This window comes from Ceratotherium simum, chromosome 18, assembly GCF_057802395.1.
Source record: "Ceratotherium simum simum isolate JZ-2026a chromosome 18, ASM5780239v1, whole genome shotgun sequence".
Taxonomy (NCBI): Eukaryota; Metazoa; Chordata; class Mammalia; order Perissodactyla; family Rhinocerotidae; genus Ceratotherium; species Ceratotherium simum.
The window spans coordinates 16,511,751-16,536,968 of NC_141917.1; the positions used below are offsets into that span (position 1 = coordinate 16,511,751).

At 34.8% G+C, this 25,218-nt stretch overlaps 1 protein-coding gene across 2 annotated transcripts in view; it reads right to left on the minus strand.

Annotated features, from left to right (window-relative positions):
* CDH18 (cadherin 18) overlaps window positions 1–25,218 on the minus strand; it is a 466,620-nt gene that overhangs the window by 113,785 nt on the left and 327,617 nt on the right. For both annotated transcript variants that reach the window (XM_004422693.2, XM_087443160.1), the window contains exon 5: window positions 7,757–7,924. In XM_004422693.2, coding sequence (XP_004422750.1) covers window positions 7,757–7,924 — 168 coding nt within the window. The remainder of the gene's footprint in view (window positions 1–7,756; window positions 7,925–25,218) is intronic.

Genomic DNA, 25,218 nt, shown 5'->3' on the forward strand with positions numbered 1-25,218 from the left:
TAAACATATAATAGAAGAATTATTGACTGTATTTTATATACTAAATCTCACAACATAAGATAAACATACTTTGTTTTTACCAAGGCTGAATGAAAAAATATTTATAGTAGACAAATAACTTGTCTGTTTTACAATTAAGTAAAGAATTCTAGCTTTCTTTCAAAATTCATACTTTCAGTTTAGCCACATTGAATGTCAAATTGATATACTATTCATCTAAGTATCTTCCATGATCTTTCAATTTAAACTTCAGAGGGATGGCCTTTCCACTCTGGACATGATGGAATGGTGTATCTCTGACTAACTCTTCTCCAGAATACAACTATCAAAGCTGCACAATATCCATAAAATGACTGTTGCAAGTCACTGGAGGACATTCAATGTAGAAAGGCCTGGATGAGGTATGATCCTTGAGAGGAAAGAAGCATAACAAGATGAGTTTTATGTTCACAATGACTCAGGGCAGTTGTAAATATGCAGTGCTAGGGAAAAGAGTCCAAACAGAAATTACATAGTTTGTGGAGGCAGAGGTTGGGGTTCAGGGCTAGCATGGTAGCTGAAACTAGAACAAAGCCACAGAGAAGAGGAAACCTCAGAGAGATGAGCACAAAATCTGAACGCAATTTTCCTGTGGTAATTGTAGATACATACACTTATTTGCACATGTGGAGACTCCAAGAAACCAAGAGAAAGGAAAACTGGGAGGCAAAAGAGCTAAGTAAGGGTTTCAGCAGCCATGAGGCACTGGGAATCCAAACTGGTAAACACTTGTAACTTCAGTTGATACTAGAAAAAGAATAGTTTTTAGGAGTGAGAGCTAGTTCCCAGAAATAAGAAAAAATGAAATAGATCAGTTCTAACAAAATCTAACTAATTTAGCTAATCCATGCTGTATATATCTACAAGAAAATAATCCAACCCTCTCTGGAGAAAGATGACATAATTAGAGACTTCTACAATTATTTATACACAACGTTCAATAAACAATTCCAAGGCATGCTTAAAAATGGAAAATGACCAAAACCAAGAAGAAAATAATCAATAAAATGACCAAGACATGATTTTGGTATTGTAGTTACTAGAAAAGAGTTTTGAAATAACTATGATTAATATGTTTAAGAAAACAGAAAAAAAGTTGGAGATTTTTAGCAGAAATCAATAATAACCAATAATCTATATTTAATAAATCAAGTAAAAAGTATAGAACTAAAATATTTGAATGCTAATAATCTAGATTTAATAAATTAAATAAAAATTATAGAAATAAAAATTTTCAGTGCTGAAGTGTGCACATAGATTTAATAGATGGGATTAATCAGAGAATAAACATGGTGGAATAGAAGATTAGTGTAATAGAATATGGGTAAATATAAAATATCCAGGTTAAAAAAGAGAGTAAAATATTTTAAATGTACAGAAAAAAGAATAATAAACTGGTGGTGAAAGTTAAAAGACTTAAAATGCATGCTTTAGCAATGCTCTCAGCAAGAGAGAAGTTGGAAAATAAGATAAAAGAAATATTTGAATAAATGCTTACCAAAGTTTCCCAGAACGAGTAAAAGATAGTTTAAAAATTGCTTATGAGGGGCCAGCCCGGTGGCCAAGCAGTTAAGTGCACGCGCTCTGCTGCAGCGGCCCAGGGTTTACCGGTTCAGATCCCAGGCGCGCACTGACGCACCACTCGTCAGGCCATGCTGTGGTGGCATCCCATATAAAGTGGAAGAAGATGGGCATGGATGTTAGCCCAGGGCCAGTCTTCCTCAGCAAAAAAAGAGGAGGATTGGCAGATGTTAGCTCAGGGCTGATCTTTCTCACACACAAAAAAAAAATTCCTTATGAGCCAGCCCTGATGGCCTAGTGATTAAAATTCGGTGCTTTCACTGTTTGGTGGCCTGGGTTCCTTTCCTGCTTGCAGAACCACACCACGTGTCTGTCAGTTGCCATGCCATGGTGGCAGCTCACATAAAAGAACTAGAACTTACAACCAGTATATACAACTAGGTACTAGGGCTTTGGGGAGGGAAAAAAAGAGGATGCTTGGCAATAGATGTTAGCTTGGGGCAAATCTTTCCCTGAAAAAAAAATTTTAAAAATTCCTTATAACTGAAAGGCAGATCATAAAAAAAAAAAGAAAATACCTCCTGGGTGCATCACAGTTAAACTCTTCAAAACAAAATACAAACAATTTCTTAAAATAAGAAAGATCCATTAAAGTAGAATAAACTAATTACAGTAAAGCAATAATAAGACTGACAGCTGACTTTGCAACAGACAATATGGTAGTCAGCTGACAATTAAATTACATCATTAATTATTGAAATAGGGAAAATCTTTCAAAATAGAATTCTATCCCCAGTGAAAACATCCTCTAAAAGTAGGAAAAACAATGTTTATTAAAAAAAGGAAAAATTCGTTAACAGTAGACTAGCACTAAAAGAAGCAGAAAGATATTCTTTTTAGAACATTTAAGGTGTCCCTTAGAAGAAAAAATTATTCTAGAAGGAAATATAGAAATTCAGGAAAGAATAAATAGCACTAGAAAGGATAAATTATTGTTGACAAAAAATAATTATTATTTAAAATAACAAAAATAATGATAATTTCATTATTTATGATGATAATATAGTGCTTACGATAATATAGGGCAATGATAATATAGGGCTTAACATATAAGATGAGAAAAATAGCAAAAATCAAACAGATATAACGGTGTTAATCAGTTTTAATCTTGTTCCACTTTTCAAGCAGTAAAATTATAATTTAAGGTGTAATGAAATAAATTATAATATCTAGAGCAAACATTAAAGAAAAATAAAAGAAAGTAATATAAAGAATGTTTAATGAGGAGAAAATGAATGGAATTAAATATGTGAATAATTTAAAGAAAGCAAGAAAGGAGAAAAAGGAAAGAAAAAAATTTAAAAAGCAAGACAGTAGACTTAAATAGAAATATATCAGTAATTAAATTAATTATAAATGTAGTAAATCAAAATAGAAAACAAAAATTGTGAAACCAGATTAAAATAAAACAAAACAACAAATACTTAGCTTTGTGGCTCACATGAAACTTTTAAAAAATAAGAACAATATAGTTTGAAAGTAAAATGATGCAAAACATTATACCATCCAACCATTATCACAAAAAGGAGAAAAGAAAAATGTGATACAGTTATATTAATATCAGACAAATTGGACTTTAAGTTATGGACCATTATTAAAGTCAAAGAGAAATGTTTCACAATGAAACATTTCCAATCCAAGACAGAGATATCACAGCCTTAAATCTGTGTATATCCAGTGACATGGTTTCAAACTATATCTAAACAAAACAAAACAAAAAACTAATACAAAATAAAAAGATAAATAGAAAAATCCAGTATCATAGCGGGAGACATTAATGTACATCTCTTGATAGCTGACAACAAAAATTCTGTATAGATACAGAAAATTTAAATGACATTAAGTAACTTGAACTAATTTACATATGTAGAAATTTAACTGTGCAGCTGCATAATTTACCTTCTTTTAAAGTGCATAGGGACACTTATATAAATCAAGTACAAAACAAAAAACCCTCAACCAATTTCAAAATATATGTCTTTAATTATAATAAAACGAACTAGATATCATTTGTAAAAGTATACTAGAGAACCTCCAGCTTGCTGGTAATTAAAACATACACTTCACATTTTGATGGACAAAGGAGAAGGTTTCTTGTTTGTTCTTTTAATTCCTGTTTCCAATAAAATATTAATGATGAATATATTGTACATCATTTAGATTTGTTTTCATGAAAATATAAACAATAAATTAAAAACAACGGTCCTTCCTCTAAAATATTTTGCTATCGACAAAATCATATCAATATCAAAATCTTCATCAGTGATATTTTCTTTTCCACTAACATTAAAACTTACCTAAATCATTTGAATATCTGTAATTTTTAGTGTTATGGGAAATACTGCCATCTATCGAACTTTTAGGACTTTATCCTCCCAATGTTACATTGCACTATATCATCTCTAGTCCTAAGTGGGCTTAACTTATTAGATGACATAACTTGCAATCATTTCAAGTTCTTGGGGAAGTTTGATTAGGTAGTCAAGTTTCTATCGTTTTATTGTGATCAGTTGACATGTGTTATTCTTCCTTCCCCAACTTGGTTATTTACTCTACAAGGGCAAGTCTCAAAACACAACTCCTCCCATTTAGGGTATGGAAGGTCTGCTTTATGAACTTTCATGAAAGTTATTGAATTTTACATGCATATTCTTTATACAGAATAACAGATGTTGACTTTTTACATACCTAAGAAAAAAATTAAGCAATAACTATAACATAGTTAAAACTGGAGAAGGAAATATCAAGAACCTTAAGTAGAATGGATTCCTTTCAATAGAGGAACTAATATTGAGGAATTTTACACCTTGAGATGTTTTTCTCTCAAGGAAAACTGGGCAGCCCTTGCGTCTTTAGAGCAAGGATTCGACCCACAGATGAGCTGATTTTTTCTCTTGCACTGTGAGTCTTACAAACAGCTCCCTTTCCTAACACTTTCCTGCCCACATGTAGGCATTACCTGGAATTATCAATGTCCTCTTAGTTGGGCATGCATGATTCGGTCTTTACTTTCCCCTCCCACCTCCCTGACACTGACAGGCAACCTGCTTCAGCCTGGATCTTTATTTGTCTTATATCCTAGGCCACTGTGCTTGTAACTCCCTAGTGTAGAAAGTTTGTAAAGCAAATTATTAGTCTAGTTCACTCTCTAGCTCTCAAACACTAACTCAAAGCCTATTTACTTTAAATTAAGGTACAGTGATAACTTTAAATTAAGACACAAGATATAACAAGCTGACTCACTTTCTCAGGCCATGGTAGATTAATAAAAGAAAGAAAAAGAAAAAGAAAAAAATGCTTCAAGGTAATATTTTGCAAAGTTTTATGTGCCGGATGTTTATAATAGAGTCAATCACAGTAATGGTGTAAGAAACATGGCTCTCTCAGACAGGAGAAGAGACAAAGAAGTCAGAAGGTGAACTGTAAAAATATCTTTTTTTTTTTTTTTTTTGGTGAGGAAGATTAGCCCTGAGCTAACATCAGTTGCCAGTCCTCTTTTTGCCAAGAAACATTTGCCCTTGGCTAACATCCATGCCCATCTTCCTCTACTTTTTATATGGGACACCGCCACAGCATGGCTTGACAAGTGGTGCCTCAGTCTGTGCCTGGGATCCGAACCTGCAAACCCCAAGCCACTGAAGTGGAGCACACGAACTTAGCCGCTACACCATTGGACTGGCCCCAAAACATCATATTTTAAGAGAAACAATTAGACTACTCGATCCATTTCATGACTGGGTGTGATCTTTTTACACTTTGAACTGTAAACAGATTTATGCATTTCATGGTTCTTCGTGAATGCAAGTCCTCATAATAATATCTTTTTTTTCTCCAAGCAGTTTTAAAGTTTCCCACTATAATCTAGCCATTTGATGAGTTATAATACTTGTGGGTAAATTAAAGAATACTTTACTCCAAGCTACTCTTGTCATGGTGACACCATATCATTCTGAAAGCAGCAGTGTGTTTAGTCCAATATGAATGGATAATAAAATAACTTCAAACAAACCAGTGTCAAGTTCTGGGTGTGTACTGCCTCTGTTTCAAAGCACTTAAATGCATCTTGCAGTGTGGCAGGATTGACATTTGTCAGTCATTCACATAGACTACTACTGACTGAAAAAATGTAGATCCCATTAGATATAATGAGTTCACTCAGATAGTATTCATTTATTCTGTGTTCTTGTCAGGTAAAACAACTGTTTCACCGTGAACCGATGCTTATGGTAACACTGTTATTAATCAAAATACTAAAATTAGGAATAAATTTCTCCATCTTCATCACAATTACAATTTTTTCTGTTGATTTCTAAAATCAATTTTAATGGACTTGTAAATTTAAAAATTAGTTTATGGAGAGGAGGGAGAGAAAGACTGGGAGATGCTATTTGTACCATGATCAAGAATTTACTGAGCCTCTATCCTGTATAACTTGAGTTTTCATTCTATTAAGAACTATAATATTAATATACATCTCAAAAATAGTAGTGGTAGAATCTACTTGAAAATAAGGTAGACAAGTTGGTGTTGTAAATTATCATAAAGTTTATATTCAGTTGAGTTTAGCATTATCACTCATTACCTTTTAAAAAAAATCTTTGAACTTCAGTTTCCTTATCCTATAAAATAATAGCACTTGTCTTATAGTGATATTTGTGTATATGCATATTTGTGGATTAAGTGAGAAAATAAATGCAAAAGTACACTGTAATTTGTAAAACGACTTAAAATTTAATTATATTTTTCGGTTTAATGTCACGTGGACTTATCTATGATTTATAATTTTCCTTCAAGCATATTTTCTTCCTAGAGCAAAGACCACATGAATGAACCAGGTCACATCATCTTATCTCTAGAATCAATATTTTAAAGTGGTTTTACCTAACTGTGAACTTGACTTGCATGTCTTTTAACAATGGTAGTTTAACAGAGTATTTAAATTCAACTCATTCACTCGTTCATTTAGTAATCATTTATCCAGGGCTGGGCACTAATCTGAATGCTTAAGGTTACAAAGACAACTCAAGCATCATTCTTACTTACAGGGACTCAGAGTAGTAGAGGAGATACGCGCCTATGGAAGCAGACATTACATGAAAGTGCTATGTAACAGGAAACAAGGATTAATTAACTCTCTACTAATTCTGCAACAGAGTTGCGAGAAATTTATAACAGGGCTTTTAAAGAAAGAAACGTGAGTGTAGAGAATTCTAGGTTAAATTAATGATGTGCAAAGTGTTAAGTTTTAGGAACAGGCAGCATTCCATTGTGGCTAGGCCTGGAGTATACTGAGCAATATTAAGACACAAGGGTGGGGAAGGCATTTTGCACTGACTTGTGAAGAATCTTTATTCACATACCATGTTGTCTACTTTACTATAGTTTTAAACATCATGTGTAAGAAGGACATAAGGGAGAACTTCCCAACAGGGTTTTTATAATTAAAGATTATTCTATAAGATGTCATCCACAGTTCTGCCACATTAGAAATACTCATATATGTTTCTTTCCCAGTCTGAAGATGTCATAAATACCATTTCCTTCCAAACTCACAGAACTGACACTTTCTCTCCCTGAATTGCCTGCTATTTTGTGTTTTCCATTCTTAAGGCTCATATTCTACTCCGAGATCCTACCATCCCCTCTTATTATATTAGCTCTACCCTGTTGTTGGATGGTGTGTGTGTGCGTGTGCGCGTGTGCAGGTCATTCATTCACAACATTAATGATTTTTAAAAAAATTTTACTCACAAAAGGCACATGTGCAATCATTTTTCAAGAGTAGAATGCCCATATCAAAATGTATTTTTAATATCTCCATGAATATCTTAGCAATACATAACTACTTCAGCAAATGCAGGATGTCATTACTTAGTACCACTACCTCGTTTTTAATACTTAACTGTGATGCCAACTGAAGTGCATATCTTAACAGAGTGACAACTATCTACCAGGTTCAAGAGACAACAGGTGGAGTGATTTCTTTAGTCTTGTGTATAGAAGGAAGACCATATAGCACAAAAACAAAATATTCTCATTGAAGATACAGTGACATGACATTATATATTCAAGTATTTCATTTTTTTTTATGTAAATGAATAGTGATAAGTGCAAATCATAAGAAACAGGTACATACTCTGCGGAAACCGCGGGGGGTTGTCGTTGACATCGGTCAGGGTGATGTTGACCGTTGTCGATCCTGAAAGCCCTCCAACTTGCCCAGCCATGTCTTTGGCTTGAATGACCACCGAGTAGTGTTCTCTGGCTTCTCTGTCCATATTGTGTAAGGCAGTTCTAATAACTCCTGTAATATATATTTTAAACAAGACAGTAGAGATTATACATCAAATGAGAAGCAACATAGATATATCTCTCTTTTTTTTTCTGTTTTAAGAAACGTATTTTTAAATGAAATACTTTTGAGAGAAAGCCAGGTTTCTGAGACAAGCAGTACCCTAACAATGTTACTAAAACTGTCCCATTGAAACATTTATTTACAACCACATATCCCAAACCAATCTATTAGTGGCAAATTAAGATACCCATCTCTTTGCCTTCCTTGGGTGGATGGCCCCTAGAGGGCAGCTTTGCAGCCCAAGCTTGTTCCTTCTGCTGGTGTGCTGAACATTTCACAATTTGTGCTCCTCACAAGTGTCCATTGAGATAATTTGAGTAGAAGTTAATTTTCCTCTTTACAGAACAATTTACATAGCTTCCTCACAGGGTTATCAAAGTTTGATGAAAAATATTGGAGGAGTGTGGACGCTTTAACAATGATTATGGATGGGAGGCATTTTAACTTTTATCAAGACTAAGAAACCTACTATTTTTGTCAAAATAACAACTAGTACAAGAACTAGATCTAAGTACATAAGCAAAATAAATAAGGTGGTAAGATTGATTCAAAAAATCACATGTTAAAGTCACATTCTTTATCTTATAATGCCAAAGGAGACATTTAATGTGCCTTTTCATGAATTAATACTTAGATTCAATAAAGAGATTAAAAATCTTATATATTCATACGTAATTATGCATAGGTAAACACAAACACAGACACACATATAAATTATATTGCTTTGTCAACACAGCCTTAAATTTAAGACTAAAATACATTTTCCAGAAGTCCAAGCTTACCCCAGGACTATTAACAATGTCATAAAATAAAAAATTGTCCTCATGTACATAAGCCCTATTATAAATAAGTATAAATATGTATGCATATATGTACTTACATTTATATTATATATGCATATAAATTTGCTACTCCAAACATTGGTCAACATTTAACAAACACCTTTTAAATTTTATCAAAAATATTTGGGTCATGTCACTTTTGAGAAATGCACCAATGGCTTCAATCACACACACACACTTGATTAGTTGCTACAATTCATAGGACGATGCCAATTATAATAACTGCTAACTATAGAGTTTAACAAACACTTTTACAGATAACATCTTGATATAATGAGAGAAAATAGCATTGTATATTCAAGTTAAAAAATAGTCTTTTAAAAGTGGAAAGGATTAATCAATCAGTAATTTTGAATACAGAACACTGAACCACTATGTTTTGTTACTGAATTGATTGCATGCATGATGACTTTGAGAGGAGAGCCTCAGGCACCAGGAAAACAGATCCCACAACTTCCAACATTTGTGAATATACGATGGAGAGAGTTCAGGAAAACTTTCCTGAAGCTAAATAGAAATGAAAATTATTCTTATCAAAAGAAATTATAATAATGTGATAATAAATGATTCATCTAATTCATGCATATGAAAAAGCCTGAAGCATACTTATTAAAAAGAACAATGTTTTACCACATATGATAATTATATAAGAAGAAATTGAATTGATACAGAAATGAACAAGCTAAGAATTTATAAAAATATTTTATGAAAGACATGTATACTTTCTAATATTTGAAAAAATATAAAGATGTCATTCTACAAAGAATACATTATAAATGGGATTTTCCTCTGGTGTGTAGATTGTATTAGATTATTGTCCAGGATAATGTTTTACAATGAAATCATTAAAGCAATATTTGCAGAATATAAATATATAAAAGGAAAATCAATCGTTACAAAGTGAATGATAGATATTCCTTTTATACAATTTGAATGTTATTCATTTAAGAGGATCAGAGAAATCAGCACGACTCCTGTTTTATAGCACAGACTTTAATAATTTCATTTCATTGCCATTTTCTCCCTTCTTTTATAATACAGCTGCTTCTGACACAAAATGGGAAGAAACTTGTCAGACAAATTTGCTTATGGAAAGAAAAGAGCATATCCATAATCGACACATACTTCTCAGAAATGATTGTCTGAGGATCCATTTAAACTCACGATTCTCTTGAGGATAGCCCAGTTGCATGTACTTAGTTATGACCTCCCCTGAGGGCACATAGGTACCGGGAATGTTCAGTCAAATTACCATAGCTACATGAACCTAGTATATATAACCCTCTTCTAACATGTAGCCCAGATGATTGTAATTGGGGTAGCCTAGAACACAGCTGATGCACAGTAACTTGCTTTTTTTCCTTTTAAGTAGACTATTTTTCAGAGCAGTTTTAGGTCCACAGAAAAATTGAGAAGAAAGTAGACAGTTGCCATGTACCACCCCTACCCCCTAAACACACAGCCTCCCCCATTATCAACATCTTGCATCAGAATGGTGCATTTGTTACAACTGATGAACCTACAGTGACAGGTAATGATCACCCAGAGTCCATAGTTTACAGTACAGTTCATTCTTGGTGTTACACATACTATGGGTTTGGACAAATGTATAATGACGTGTATCCATCATTATAGTATCACACAGAATAATTTCACTGCCCTAAAAATCCTCTCTGCTCCACCTATTCATCCCTCCCTCATCCCAACCCCTGGCAACCACTGATCTTTTTACCGTCTCCATAATTTTGCCTTTTCCAAAATGTCATATAATTGGAATCATACACTAGCCTTTTCAGACTGGCTTCGTTACTTAATAGTAGTCATTTAAGGATCCTCCGTGTCTTTTCATGGCTTGATAGCTCATTTCTTTTTAGTGCAAAATAATATTCTATTATCTGGATGTATTGTAGTTTGTTTATATATTACCTGCTGGACAACATCTTGGATTTTCCCTAGTTTTGGTGATTATGAATAAAGCTGCTATAAACATCTATTTGCAGGTTTTTTGTGTGGATATAAGTTTTTAGCTCCTTTGAGTAAATATCAAGGAGCATGATTGCTAGATCTTACGGTAAGAGTCTGTTTAGTTTTCTAAGAAACTACAAACTGTCTTCCAAAGTGGTTGTACCATTTTACATTCCCACTAACAGTGAATGAGAGTTCCTATTGTTCACATCCTCATCAGCATTTGTGTTGTCAGTGTTTTGGATTTTGGCCATTGTATTAAGCGGGTAGTGGTATCTCATTGTTTTAATTTGTATTTCCCTAATGGCATATGGTGTTGAACACTTTGTTCATATGCTTATTTTCATATGTATGTTTTATTTGGTGAAGTGTCTGTTAAGGTCTTTTGCCCATTGTTTTCTTATTGTTGAGTTTTAAGAGTTCTTTGTCTATTTTAGATAACAGTCCTTTATCAGATACGTCTTCTGCAAATATTTTCTCCCAGGCTATGACTTGCCTTCTCGTTCTTGCCTTGACAGTGTCTTTCACAGTGTAGACGTTTTTGATTTTTGAAGTCCAAATGATCAATTATTCCCTTCATGGATCATGACTTTGGTATTGTATTTAAAAAATCATTGCCATTCCCAAGGTCATCTAGATTTTCTCCTACGTTATCTTCCAGGAAATTTATAGTTTTGTGGTTTTTTTTTTTTTGTGAGAAAGATCAGCCCTGTGCTAACATCTGCCAATCCTCTTCTTTTTTTGCTGAGGAAGACTGGTCTTGGGCTAACATCTGTGCCCATCTTCCTCCACTTTATATGGGATGCCTGCCACAGCATGGCTTGCCATTGGCGCGTTGGTGCACGCCTAGGATCTGAACCGGTGAACCCCAGGCCGTCGCAGCGGAGCGCGCGCACTTAACTGCTTGCGCCACCTGGCTGGCCCCTATAGTTTTGTGTTTTATATTTAGGTCTGTGATCTATTTTGATTTACCTTTTGTTAAGAGTGTAATGTCTGTTATTTTTTTTGCACATAGGTGTCAATTTATTCCAGTACTATTTGTTGGAAAGACTATCATTTCTTCATTGTATTGCCTTTGTTCCTTTGTCAAAGATCACTTGACTATGTGTATGAGGGTCTGTTTTGGGGCTCTCTATTCTGTTCCATTGATGTATTTGTCTATTCTTCCATCAATACCACACCATCTTGATTACTATAGCTTTATAGTAAGTCTTAAAGTCAGGTAGTGTCAGTTCTCCAACTCTGTTCTTCTTCAATATTGTGTTGGCTATTCTGGATCTTTTGCCTCTATATACAAACTTTAGTATCAATTTGTCAATATCCACAAAATAACTTGCTGAGATTTTTGATTGGTATTTAATTGACTCTATAGATAAAATTGGGAAGAACTGACATCTTGAGAATATTGAGTCGTTCTATCCATGAACATGGAATATCTCTCCATTTATTTAATTCTTTGTTTTCTTCATTATAATTTTGTAGTTTTGCTCATATAGATTTTGTGCCTTTTTTGTTATATTTATACCTAAGTATTTCTTTTGTGGGGAAGCTAACCTAAATGATATTGCATTTTTAAGTTAAATTCCACTTGTTCATTGCTGGTATATAGGAAAGTGATTGGCTTTTTTACATTATCCTTATATCCTGAAACCTTGCTAAAATGCTTATGGGTTCCAGGAATCTTTGTTCTTGTTGTCATTGATTCCTTTGGATTTTCTACATAGACAACTATATCATCTGTAAACAAATATAGTTTTATTTCTTCTTTACCAATCTGTATAGCTTTTATTTCCTAAGAAATATTTTACTGCATTAGCTAGAATTCTGGTATGATATTCTAAAGGAGTAGTGAGAGGGGGTATCTTCACCTTGTTCTTGATCTTAGTAGAGAAGTTTTCAGTTTCTTATCATTACATTGATGTTAGCTGGAGATATTTTGTAGCTAGTCTTGATTGATCAAAAAAAGATTAATTGACGAAGTTGAGGATGTTTCTCTCTATTCTTAGTTTGCTGCACAGTAACTTTTAAAAACTGGGAATGTGGGGCCGGCCCCGTGGCTTGGCGGTTGAGTGCACGCGCTCCGCTACTGGCAGCCCGGGTTCGGATCCCGGGCGTGCACCGACGCGCCGCTTCTCCGGCCATGCTGAGGCCGCGTCCCACGTACAGCGGCTGGAAGGATGTGCAGCTATGGCATACAGCTATCTACTGGGGCTTTGGGGGAAAAATAAATAAATAAAATTATAAAAAAAAAAAACAAAACTGGGAATGTACTTTTTTTTAGCAGAAGAGATCTTTAACACTTTTAAAGAAGAATGCCTTTCCTGGTTCAGATTGTGGGTTTTTCAACAGTAAATGATACACGGTGCCACTGAATTAATTATTTCTTAAGTCAATTTAATTTTACTCATGTATTATATCTGGATTGGTTATTAAGATTAAAAACATATAAAATACTTTCTAATTTTACAGTTTAAAATACTGATATACTTCCTGATTACTTGAAGCAGATGGATAACAATGGTTCAAGCTGGCTTTAACATCCCTGGTCCAAGATCACACCATTCTTCTGAATGTTCCTGGTCGTTGATCTCTCTTACCCTGCAGAACACTTTTGCTATGCTCCAAGTAGCCAGAATTACCATGAACTCTACTTTCTCTGCTCATCTATTGAGTGGGTAATTTTACCATCATGGATAAACAATCTTTTATCCATATTTAGAACATTTACCTAGATATTTAATCATTAACTTATTTTTATAAATATTCCAATTTGATAAATTTATCAGCAAATGTGAAAAATGTTGAAAGAAGTTGGGAAAAAATGGTAGACATTTATATTTTCCCAATATTTTGGGAAAAAAACAGTTAATTTAAAGAGTAATTCAAAATCTACTTTCCATTCTCAGTGCTTAGCTGGAATTTTTGCAGAATTAAATATATATTTTGAATAAACAGACACACACACACATATTGATTTGCCCCCTCTTTTATCCAGGATGCTACATTTGAAAAGAGTGAAAACAGTAAGCAAAATGATTTTTTAAAAAGCAAATATGAGCTAAATGTGAAACTATCTATGCAAAGTGACTTTATATACTGATTTTCCCAGGACATTTTCAGATTACCCCTGTCTTTTCTTAACTATTAAAGCTTCTTTTCATTCTAAACAGTGTACTAGTTTGGATGTTTGATTATTCAGTCAGCAAATTTTTACAGTATTGCCATTGTTTTTCAAATTTGGCTCTGATTCAACATTACCTTGAAATCTCCTTAAAGTAAATTCCTTAGACCTAGACCCCAGTCTCTAGCACTCTTTAATAATTGCTGTGGGTCTGGTCTACTTATAGCTCTAATCGACTACTGTGTTAGTCTGCTCAGGCTGCCATAAAAAAATACCATGGACTCAGTAGCTCAAAGAATAGAAATTTATTTCTCACAGTTTTGGAGGCTGGAAAGATCAAGACGGCAGCCAACTGTTTCTTGGTGAGAGCTCTCTTTCTGGCTTCAGGCAGCTGCCTTCTCACTGTGTCTTCACACGGCCTTTCCCCAGTACATGCATAGGGAGAAAGAGAAAGAGAGAGATCTCTCTTTTCCTCTTCTTATAAGTCCACTAATTCCATCAGGAGGGTCCCACCCACACGACCTAACTTAATCCTAATTACTTTCCAAGGGCTGTATCTCAAAATACCATCACATTGGGATTTAAGGTTTCAATAAATGAATTTTGGGGGGAAACAAATATTCAGTCTATTGTTAGTTTGCAAACTGGCCCCTATACACAGAGACTGAAGAAAGAGGCAGACCACTCCAGGTTGGTAGGTGGCAGGTTTAATAAGTAAAAGAACTTACTTATGAGGCTTGTCTTGGATGAGTAGATCTCTGCAAGATGAGTAGATCTCTGCACCCACCCACCAAAATCTTAAAACTTTATATAGAGACCTTAACTGGGGTTAGTGACGTATACCATCCAAATGAACTCAACAACACATTGCACTCTCAAGACTCATTCTTGAAAATGCTCCCATTGTGGGAAGGGTGGGCAGAATGCATGTTCCAAGGACAGAGGAGGGGTGAGGAGCCTCTGATTGCCCGGGTCCAGCTTGCAGGCCATCTGGCAGTCACATCCTCTTGATAATCCCCCAACTCAATAACAACCACTACAGGTGATTCCAGTGCAAGTGGGTCAAGACCATACTTTGAAAAGCCACAATTAGAAAGATGAAGTTCTACTGTTATGTATTTATACATTTCTTCACTTTTGTGTGTGTGTGAGGAAGAGCAGCCCTGAGCTAACATCCATGCCAATCCTCCTCTTTTTGCTGAGGAAGACTGGCCCTGAGCTAACATCCGTGCCCATCTTCCTCTACTTTATATGGGACGCCGCCACAGCGTGGCCTGACAAGCAGTGCGTTGGTGCGCGCCCGGGATCCGAACTGGCGAACCCCGGGCCGCCGCAGTGAGTGCACGCACTCAACCGCTTGCACCACCGGGCCGGCCCCTCTTTACTTTTTATCTCCTTCCTGTCGTGCCAATAAATGCATATATATACAAGGATACACACATGCACACACACAAAAAATAATATGCAATGATAATATACATTTTACAAAGCTGTGAAGCCTAAAATCATGTACAAGACCAGGATAAACTATATTGACACAGTTCAAGTAAGAAGTGATGATTCCTTTGGTTGGCCGTTTCTGCCATGTGTCCATGTACCCAATGATTGTAATATAACTTACTTTTGTCTTCCAAATAAACTTAGTAAGGACATACCACATGGCCTTTTCACTAAGTAAATTTGTAAAGAAAAAAAATACAGGGCAACTAAATTAATTACTATATATTACTGTATTGTTTGTTTAAAAATAAAGAAAACTCTCCTCTTTTCAATACATACTAGGTAACTGGAAAAGGCATATTCTGAATGTTTGTCAGATATGCTTCACCAGCAATGTTTACTTCAAAAATTTTAAAGGGAATTGTTGCCTCTTATTCTCCTGTGATGCTGGGTTGAATCAACAGGATGTGATCACCGTTGTATCATTTTGTTTTGTTTCTTATTACTTTCCTGGTAAATTATTGTAGGTGCCCCACTGTCTGCAAATTACCTTCTGACTACTGCTTCCCAATCACCTTGATATGTAGGGGCTTGTAACTGGGAATTACTCTCTGCTGAATACAAGTTCATAACATTGAAAACTCATCTGTGGTTATAAACATCACTCATTGAACCTGACTCACTGGCCTACCATATGTATTTGTTCCCTGACTGATGATATTCATATACCCCAATAGATCCTCCAAAATGTTTTCTTGCATTTTTACTCACTAGAAAGAATTTAAGATGGAAATGTACAAACCTGGTTCATAAGATAATACCACAGAGGACTGCAAAATAAAACTCCTAAAAGACTAGAACAAATAAACAAGGATGCACATTCAAATTCCTACAGAAACCTCCAAGGTACACATATACATTTATGAGGAAGTGGTAAGTTTTTTTTGGTGTCTAAACTACACATATGCACTTTGGTTCACTTGTTTCTTTTGCTTCTTAATTTTCTCAATCGCACTTTCATTCAGAGTCTATCATGTCACTATGTAATGTCTATTAAAATATACTGGAGTGGGGCTGGCCTGGTGGTGTAGTGGTTAAGTTCGCACGCTCTGCTTCGGCGGCCGGGGTTCACAGGTTCCGATCCTGGCGGCAGACACATGCACCACTTATCAAGCCACGCTGTGGCAGGCGTCCCGCATATACAGTAGAGGAAGATGGGCACGGATGTTAGCCCAGGGCCAATCTTCCTCAGCAAAAAGAGGATTGGCAACAGATGTTAGCTCAGGGCTAATCTTCCTCACCAAAAAAATAAATAAATAAATAAAATAAAATATACTGGAGTTCCAGTGTTTCTCTAATGGGGCTCAAGGGCCCCTTAATAAGAAAATCAGGTGGAGTACCAATTATCATGCAACTTCAGGACTGTCATCTTAGACCTACTAAAACAGAATCTGCAGGAGTGGGCCCGAGCACCAGTATCTGTGACAAGCTCCTTCCGTGATTCTAATGAGTGGTCAAATTTGAGATATCTACCTAGAGTTGAGAACATGTGATATCTGGCCTTACGGTGCTCATCTTTCATTGGAGAATCTGTTTATTTAAAATAATTAATATGAACACTGAGAGGTTTAGAAATGACTAGACGGAAGTTTCATTAACCATTTTCTACACAACGACACAAGATTTCGTCAGTAATAATTCTTCTTTCCAACTGCTTAATTGTGGTGATCTAAGTACCTGGAAGATTCTCTATGTCAGCTATTCAATTGCTATTTGTTTCATCATTTAGTAGATTATATACTATACCTATTCAGCTACACATTCTGAATTTTCCCTACTGACTTTGTAAAGATAATGTGCTTCCATAAATTCTGTTCTACATTGAAAGCAAAAGCATTTAGACATTGAATCTATATGTATCCATCAGCAACACAGTTCCAGAAGTCTGTTTTCTTTATTTATCACCAATTCAATGTATGCTGAATGTGTTTCTGCTCTGTATAAAATGTGGGATATGGAGACATATGGGACTGAGCTTATGACATTAGAATGTTATAATTAGAATATTTACTGATAGGGAAATGGATATGCAAATCTGGAAAGTTAAGTAATACAGAAAATACATGTTATTTAATGGCAAACAAAACCCAGACTTCAGAGGTCATAGCTATTAAAATGAACGAGCATGACCACAGAGTACTTTTTGGGAGAATGGCATGTTTCTAGGATATGGAAGGATGGATGGAGAAGCAGAGTATCCATGGAAAGGGGATCTGACAAGAACAAAGGTGTAGGTCTGGAATGTGCATGGCTGTATAGACAAAACTGGCTTCATTGGAAAATGACTGTAGGAGAATAGTAGAGAGTAGGTACTTAGTGATTAAAATATTCTCTGAATAAATACATTTTGTTCCTTAAGTGACTGAAGGTTTGAAAAGCTCTGTTGCTGCCCCCGTGGAAAGTCAAGACTGATGAAACTTCGCTATTTGTCAGTTGTTACCGACTTGGCTGAGCAGATGCGTAGTTATCGCTACAGCTACATTGAGCACATTTGAGACTCTAAACTTCCAGTGAGTAATGGATTGAACTTCAGATTTTTATTTATATTTTTGCCATATGACTTATTTTATTTTATTTTCCCTCACCATACTGTTTGTTTATTTATTTTTTATTGATGTTTTAATAGTGTATAACATTGTGAAATTTTGGGTTGTACATTTTTGTTTGTCCATCACTAGACTAGAAAAAGAAGAACAAACAAAGCTCAAAGTCAGCAGAAGGAGAGAAATAATAAAAATCAGAGCAGAAATAAGTGAAATTGAGACCAAAAAAACAGTAGAAAGGATTAATGAAACAAAGAGTTGGTTCTTTGAGAAGATAAACAAAATTGACAAACCCTTAGCCAGACTTACTACAAAAGAAGAGAAAAGGCTCAAGTAAATAAAATTAGAAACGAAAGAGGAGAAATTACAATGGATACCACGGAAAAACAAAGGATTATAAGAGAATACTATGAGAAATTATATGCCAACAAATTGGACAATCTAGAAGAAATGGATAAATTCTTAGACTCATACAACCTCCCAAAACTGAACCAAGAAGAGATGGAGAATCTGAATAGACCAATCACAAGTAAAGAGATTGAAATAGTAATCAAAAACCTCGCAAAAAATAAAAGTCCAGGACCAGATGGCTTCTCCAGTGAATTTTACCAAACATTCAAAGAAGATTTAATACCCATCCTTCTCAAACTATTCCAAAAAATAGAGGAAGATGGAATACTTCCTAACTCATTCTATGATTTATTTTATTTTTAAAGACAAATTATATCAGATATTATATGAAACATTGGCATCCCAGAATTTAAAAAAAAATCCTCAAAATATTTAGCTTCAAGCTATGACTCACAGACTTAACAATCATAAATTCATGAAGGTAGACATTTTTAAGCTTTAGCAGGAAGATACAATTTTTCCTCCTCTGCACTTTTTCTCTTCCTACCATTAAAATTGATAGTAAAGCATTTTATTTCTGCTTTCTGAGGAGAAAAGGAAGGAGAATTCACATGTTTTCAGTATGGACTGTGACTCGGGCACTCCCTTCAGGTATACATCTCACATATTTTTTCCCATACACCCCATGAGAGAGGAAGCTCCAAGTTTAAATAATTCTCCCTAGATCGGGAATTTGCAAAACCTGAAATATAACCCAGGACCTCCTGACATTAAAATCCTAAGGCCACAAGTGTTAGCTCAAGTAGTTAAGCTCTTGAACCTTATCAAATCTATAGGGGAGGCTTGGGATATTTTGAAAGAGAGAGGAAGAGAGAAAGAGAGAGAAGAGGAGATACAGAAACATCATAAAAGTAGATATTACCTTCTTAATGGATTTGGGGGCGTAAATCAGACAAATTCAAAGAGAAAGTATTTGTGTTTATACATCATTAAAGATACTTCTAACTTAGAATGTCTCATCTCCACTTTTTCCTTTTTCTGCATTTTGTTTATTTTTTATATCTGTTATTAGTGTTTAAATGTGATCTAAAATTTCAAAAGATCAGTCTGTCTACTTAATATACTTAATACCATACCAATAAAATCATAAGGCTGCCAGGGCGTTTGTGAAGGCCAGATATCCTATACACTTTCAGCCTTTCAGCATAACTGCTCCATTCAGCAAAAATGTACTGAGACAGGACTATATGGAGGAAAATAAACTAAAAATTTCAAAAAAGTCTTATCTAGGAGTAAATTCTAATAGTGATGATGGTGATGATAATAGAACCACTGACAGTTATTAAGTATTTAGTAAACATTATGAAGAAAGCGTTATGTTGATCATCACACTAAATCCTCACGTCAACTGCCTATGGAAGTTATTCATATTTTCCTCCTTTTTATCAAAGAGGGATTGTAAAAACAGGAGGTTAAGAAAATTGCCCAAGGACAGATAGGTATGATAGAGCCAGTATTCAATCCATGCAATTAGAATTCAGAGTTGTCTGCTGTCACAGATTCCTTGTCAGTAAATCAGGGAAAATATTGCCAAAGATCCTGAAATAGATTTTGGAAGGATGTCTGCATCATGGCAATGTGGTTCCAGAAGCAAATTGAGGTTCTCTTGGTCAGGTTGGGTTCTAATAACACTGGAATCAAAGTTCTGATTATAACCAAGGAGGTCAGAAAGACGGTGAAGAATCCTGGGAAACTGAAAGACTTGACTCCAAAAGCTGAGGATTCAGTCCTTTGTGCAACAGAAAGAGTGAGAAACAGAAACTGAAGATGCATCTTGCTCCAAGTGGCCATGAGTTGTTTATGGTCTTTTTGCAGGGAATCAAATACCAATAACACGAATCTGGGCTGGTCTCTGACTGCTTCGACCAATACAGTACAGTGGAAGTTTCATTATGGCAATTTCTGCCCTGGACTTAAGAGGACTGGAAGGTTCTACCTTGCTCTGTGCAAATCCTTAGCTCTCATGTAAATAGTCTAGCTACCTTGCTAGAGAGACCACATACAGAGGCCCTGAGATGGAAAGGGCAAGGGATACATCTAAGCCCAGTCCCCTAACTCTTGCCACAGAGGCACTAGGCACATGAGTGGACTCTTCTCTGAACCTCCACATGAGTCCAGGTGTCAGGTGAATGTTACCGAGTAACGAAACCAATGCCACATGGATCAAGAAATTGCCCAGACGATCCCCGCTCAACTTCTTGACTTCCAAAGTCACTGTTGTTTTGAAAGCTCTGAGTTTTGGGATAGTTTGTTACACAGGAATGGCATTCAGATTTGGAATACACATACACACAGATACATATACACAATACATATATACATATACACATGCATACACATATGCACATACACATATAAGCATGGATACATACATACAGACATATTTATTCCTCATAGGGAAATAAATGATAGTTGATAGCTGGCTTTCTAGATCTACCCTTAACACCATTAAATCAAGATTATATACCCCTGTGTTCATTGCAGCGTTATTCACAATAGCCAAGACTTGGAAGCAACCTAAGTGTCCATCAAGGGACGAATGGATAAAGAAGATGTGGTATATATACACAATGGAATACTACTCAGCCATAAGAAACAATGAAATCCAGCCATTTGTGACAACATGGATGGACATTGTGGGTATAATGCAAAGTGAAATAAGTCAGAGGGAGAAGGTCAAATACCGTATGATTTCCTTCATTAAGTAGTAGATAATAACAACAATAAACAAACACATAGGGACAGAGATTGGATTGGTGGTTACCAGAGGGGAAGGGGGGAGGGAGGAGGGCGAAAGGGATAATTCGGCACATGTGTGTGGTGACGGGTTGTAATTAGTATTTGGGTGGTGAACATGATGTAATCTATGCAGAAATAGAAGTATAATGATGTACACCTGAAATTTTTACAATGTTATAAACCAATGTTACTGCAATAAACAAAAAATTAAAAAAAAAAAAGATTATATATTTCCTAAATACTATCTTCTCTTCTCACTCTGTCTCTCTTTCTCTCTCTGTCTCTGTCTCTCTCTCTCCCCCTACTCTTCTCTTCAGAACTGGAGTGCATATACACATACATATACAGAAACACACATATGTCAAATTTTTCAGCTATAGCACATGTAAATATATTTCATGAGTCCAGGTAAACATAATATTTGGAGGATAAAGAGAAGAGTGAAAATGAAACTGACCTCCATATAATTGATATACAATGAACACATGGATTACAACTTCCTGTAAATAATGAAGTTATTAAGATTCTTATCATCTGGAAATTTATACTCTCTGGGTAGTAATAAGATTATCTAGGATATCTATGGGATCTTTTTAATCAAGAGAATTAGCAATATAATTTCAAATTTTTTAAATATCAAATAAAATATTTTATTAATAGATATTGAATGTTTGCAGAAATACTCTAACAAACATAAATATGTTTTTGGAAAATAATAATAGAATAATTTAAAAAATATAGAAATCTAGAAGTAGTTAAATATGATTTTCCTAAAATAGCTGTTCATGAGGTTTGTAAAAATCTGATGGGCTCAAAATGCAAACACAAATCAGAAATATTAAGTTTATCATGTTGATATATTATGCTTTGTTTAAACATTGACATATTTTTCTATTTGGCTTCTCATTTTTTCTACAATTTGTTTTTTTTCTCTTCAGTTTTTGCTTATGGTGGTTAAAATGAATATAAAAAGGTAAAATGTTTTACATAGGATGTTTTTTGGTCACAGTTACTGTTTAAGAACGGGTATTAATATGACTATATCAAAAACATATGGAATATTTGTTGTTGAAGCAACTATATTTAAAGCCATTTAATTAAGAAAACATACTAAAACATTGCTTTACATATATACACATATAGCAATAACAATTTAGTTCTATTAATAATAGTATATTTGACAACACAGGCCATAAATTACTCCAAATTGACAATTTCTCCTGTAATACCAATTCATTTATTGTGTCAACTGCTTTCTGTATTTTTAAAAGAAAGTTTTATTTTCCTTAGAGTATGATTTTATTTTATAATGCATCATATGCTGCTCTAATAATCTAAGAAGACATTGCCATTTTCAATAAGCTGTTTATATATTATGCATGCTACACATATGAATATGTATGTATGCATATTTATTATATATACATGTTATATATGCCACATACGACAAATATGCAGTACTGAAGCAAACTCGTATACCCAACCCCTAAAATTATCTTTAAGATTTTAAGGGTATGCATATGTATATGTTGCGTTTACTTTGGCATATAATTTTTCAAAGCGCCTTAACATTGAATCCTTAAGGCACTTGTGAAGAATTCAAGTGACTATTAAGTTTTTGAACATAAGAATTAGAATGTAGCCAGAATGGTTGTAATGTGTTCAAGGAGCAACATAAAAAAAGTGCAAATGTAATTGAAAAATAGAGTAAAGTAATCCTCAGGCTTTCAAGAATTCTCATGCATTTTTACCGTCTTGGATCTTTTAAATATAAATCTAAATTGAAAACATAACAAAATTAATCATTCAATCATGACACTACCTATATTTTCCTAGAAACTTTAAAAATGATAAAAGATTAACATATCTGACAGTGTTTGGAAGGCCGTATTATACTGATTGTGCAAATCGGATTAATAAACAATTCAATTTTAGATGCCTGTCATTAATTTATACATTTATTATTAATTAATAATTAATAAGTGTCCTTCGTGGATCCAGTATTACTGAGACGTGCTATGGCGAGATCATGTGCCTAGGGAAACAAATGATGAATACCCTTTACAAGTAGAGAGGCAAGTCACATAAAGTAATAGGAACATTAAGTAGCTCAAAGAAACATGAAAGTTTTATATGAGTCTCATTTCTGGGAAAGATCTTTCGTCGTGTGTTAAAGCCTTGTCTGCTCACACTCTCAAACGGTTCAAAGGAGTAATAATAGTAGCTTGGGTACATTTAGCATTTACTCAATGTAGGTGATGCAGTAAGTTAATAATCTGGTGCCTGTTTAACTAGCAGCTAAATGGTAATAACAACGTACAACATAGAAGGGTACTATATTCTAATTTAAATGATATTTATAAAACATTTGAGTGCTTATTGAGTTGTGTAAATGTAAAATGCTGTTGTTTTTACTGTGATGGAAAAATAACAGGATTCATTATTACTTGATAACCTGAGGCACGGAAGCTGAATCCATTAATATCGGAACGGGTTTTTGGGCCTTTGATGAAGAGAGTGAATCGAAAGCCCTAAACATTTGAAAAATGAGTCTAGAAGGATTACTCTTACATGATTTGTAGAGTGGGGCTTTTACTCAGTATCTGAATATTTTTGTAGGAAAGGATTTCTATGAAAGAAAAAGCAGTTAAGGAATAAACATTGAAGACTAGTTTTATTCTACCAGGCTATACAATTTTACCATGTTTTCCTAATATTTGGATTCATGGAGTAATATGTTGTTGATGGGTTAAATTGCAACCATGGAAAAGGAAGGAGTGATTGGAAAGTGACAAATACGTCATTCTCTTGATTACTGAGAATATGGGATAATTTAACATGTTGCTCAAAAAAAGCATTTGTGTTAAAAAAAAACAGATTTATTGAGAATCTACTCCACAGTAGAAAAAAATCAAAAGTTATTATTTTGCATATGTTGGGTAGAGATGTGAACCACCAAATAGTAAAATAAGAGAGATAAAAGAAGTTTCAGCCAAATGTTAACTTTTACTTTGTTTCCCCAGTGATCATAATATTGGATCATAAACTGGTCGCTTAGTGAAAGCTAACAGGCATAGGAATCTTAGAACTCTCCCTGTATGTATTGTGATTAATGTAAACACCTCTTTAATCTTTGCATATCACATGCTATAGTACAGTATATGTCATGTAAAAAATGAGAAGTATACAGTCTCTGAATTTCTGTAATTCTTGTAGCAAATCTCTGAAAAGAGTTGTCTGTATACAGGACGAAACCGCGACTAGGGAGGAGATTTAGGTGGAGGATATTTATTAGGGATCAACCGTGAATAGCGGGAGGAAGACTGAACAGATAGAGGAAGATATTAGCCTGGGATACAGGTGTAACAAAGTTTAAGCTAATGCAGCAGGGATGTATTGCCTGTCTGAGTGTCCAGCCTTGGGCTGAAATATTCGGGGCTTTATACATCCCGCTTCATCAGTCACCACATGAGGGTTATCCCGGAAATGACATGACTTCAGTAAGGTGTCTATCAGCACCTGAGATAGATCTTGAAGGAGCTGACAGCTGGGAGTAGGGTGCTGAACACACTCCCCACGTAGGCTGCAAGTCGTTCCTTAAAGGGGGCTCAGGGTCATGTATCTGTGTCCACCATACAGTAATCCTACCTTACTTCCCCTAATTTCCAGTTCAAGTGCCTCTAGTCTTGATTGAAGCTGTGTACTACACTGAAAATGCTCACATGATCCTACCTCAATAGCTCTCCTGTTGTCACATCCATTGGATAACGTCTGTCCTCATCTTACTATCAGCAAACTGCCCACAGTATACTATCCCCACCCTTCCCAAAGACGTCATTTTCTCGTCTCTCTCAATTTTATTTTCTTGTGTGTTCTATTGCCATCACAGTAATTTACCTATTATCATTTTAGCAATGTACTTATTAATTTGGACAACTGTTTGTCCTTTTCCACTAGAATTAAAGCTCCACAACGTCAAGGATTTTTGTTTGTTGTGTTTTCCTTGCTGTGCCCTCACTGCCTAAAACAATAGTTGTCCTCAATGAATATTTGCTGAATGAATGGAGTGCTACAAACCCCACAGAAATGCATCATAGTGTCAAGTTTTTGGTTTAGAACCAA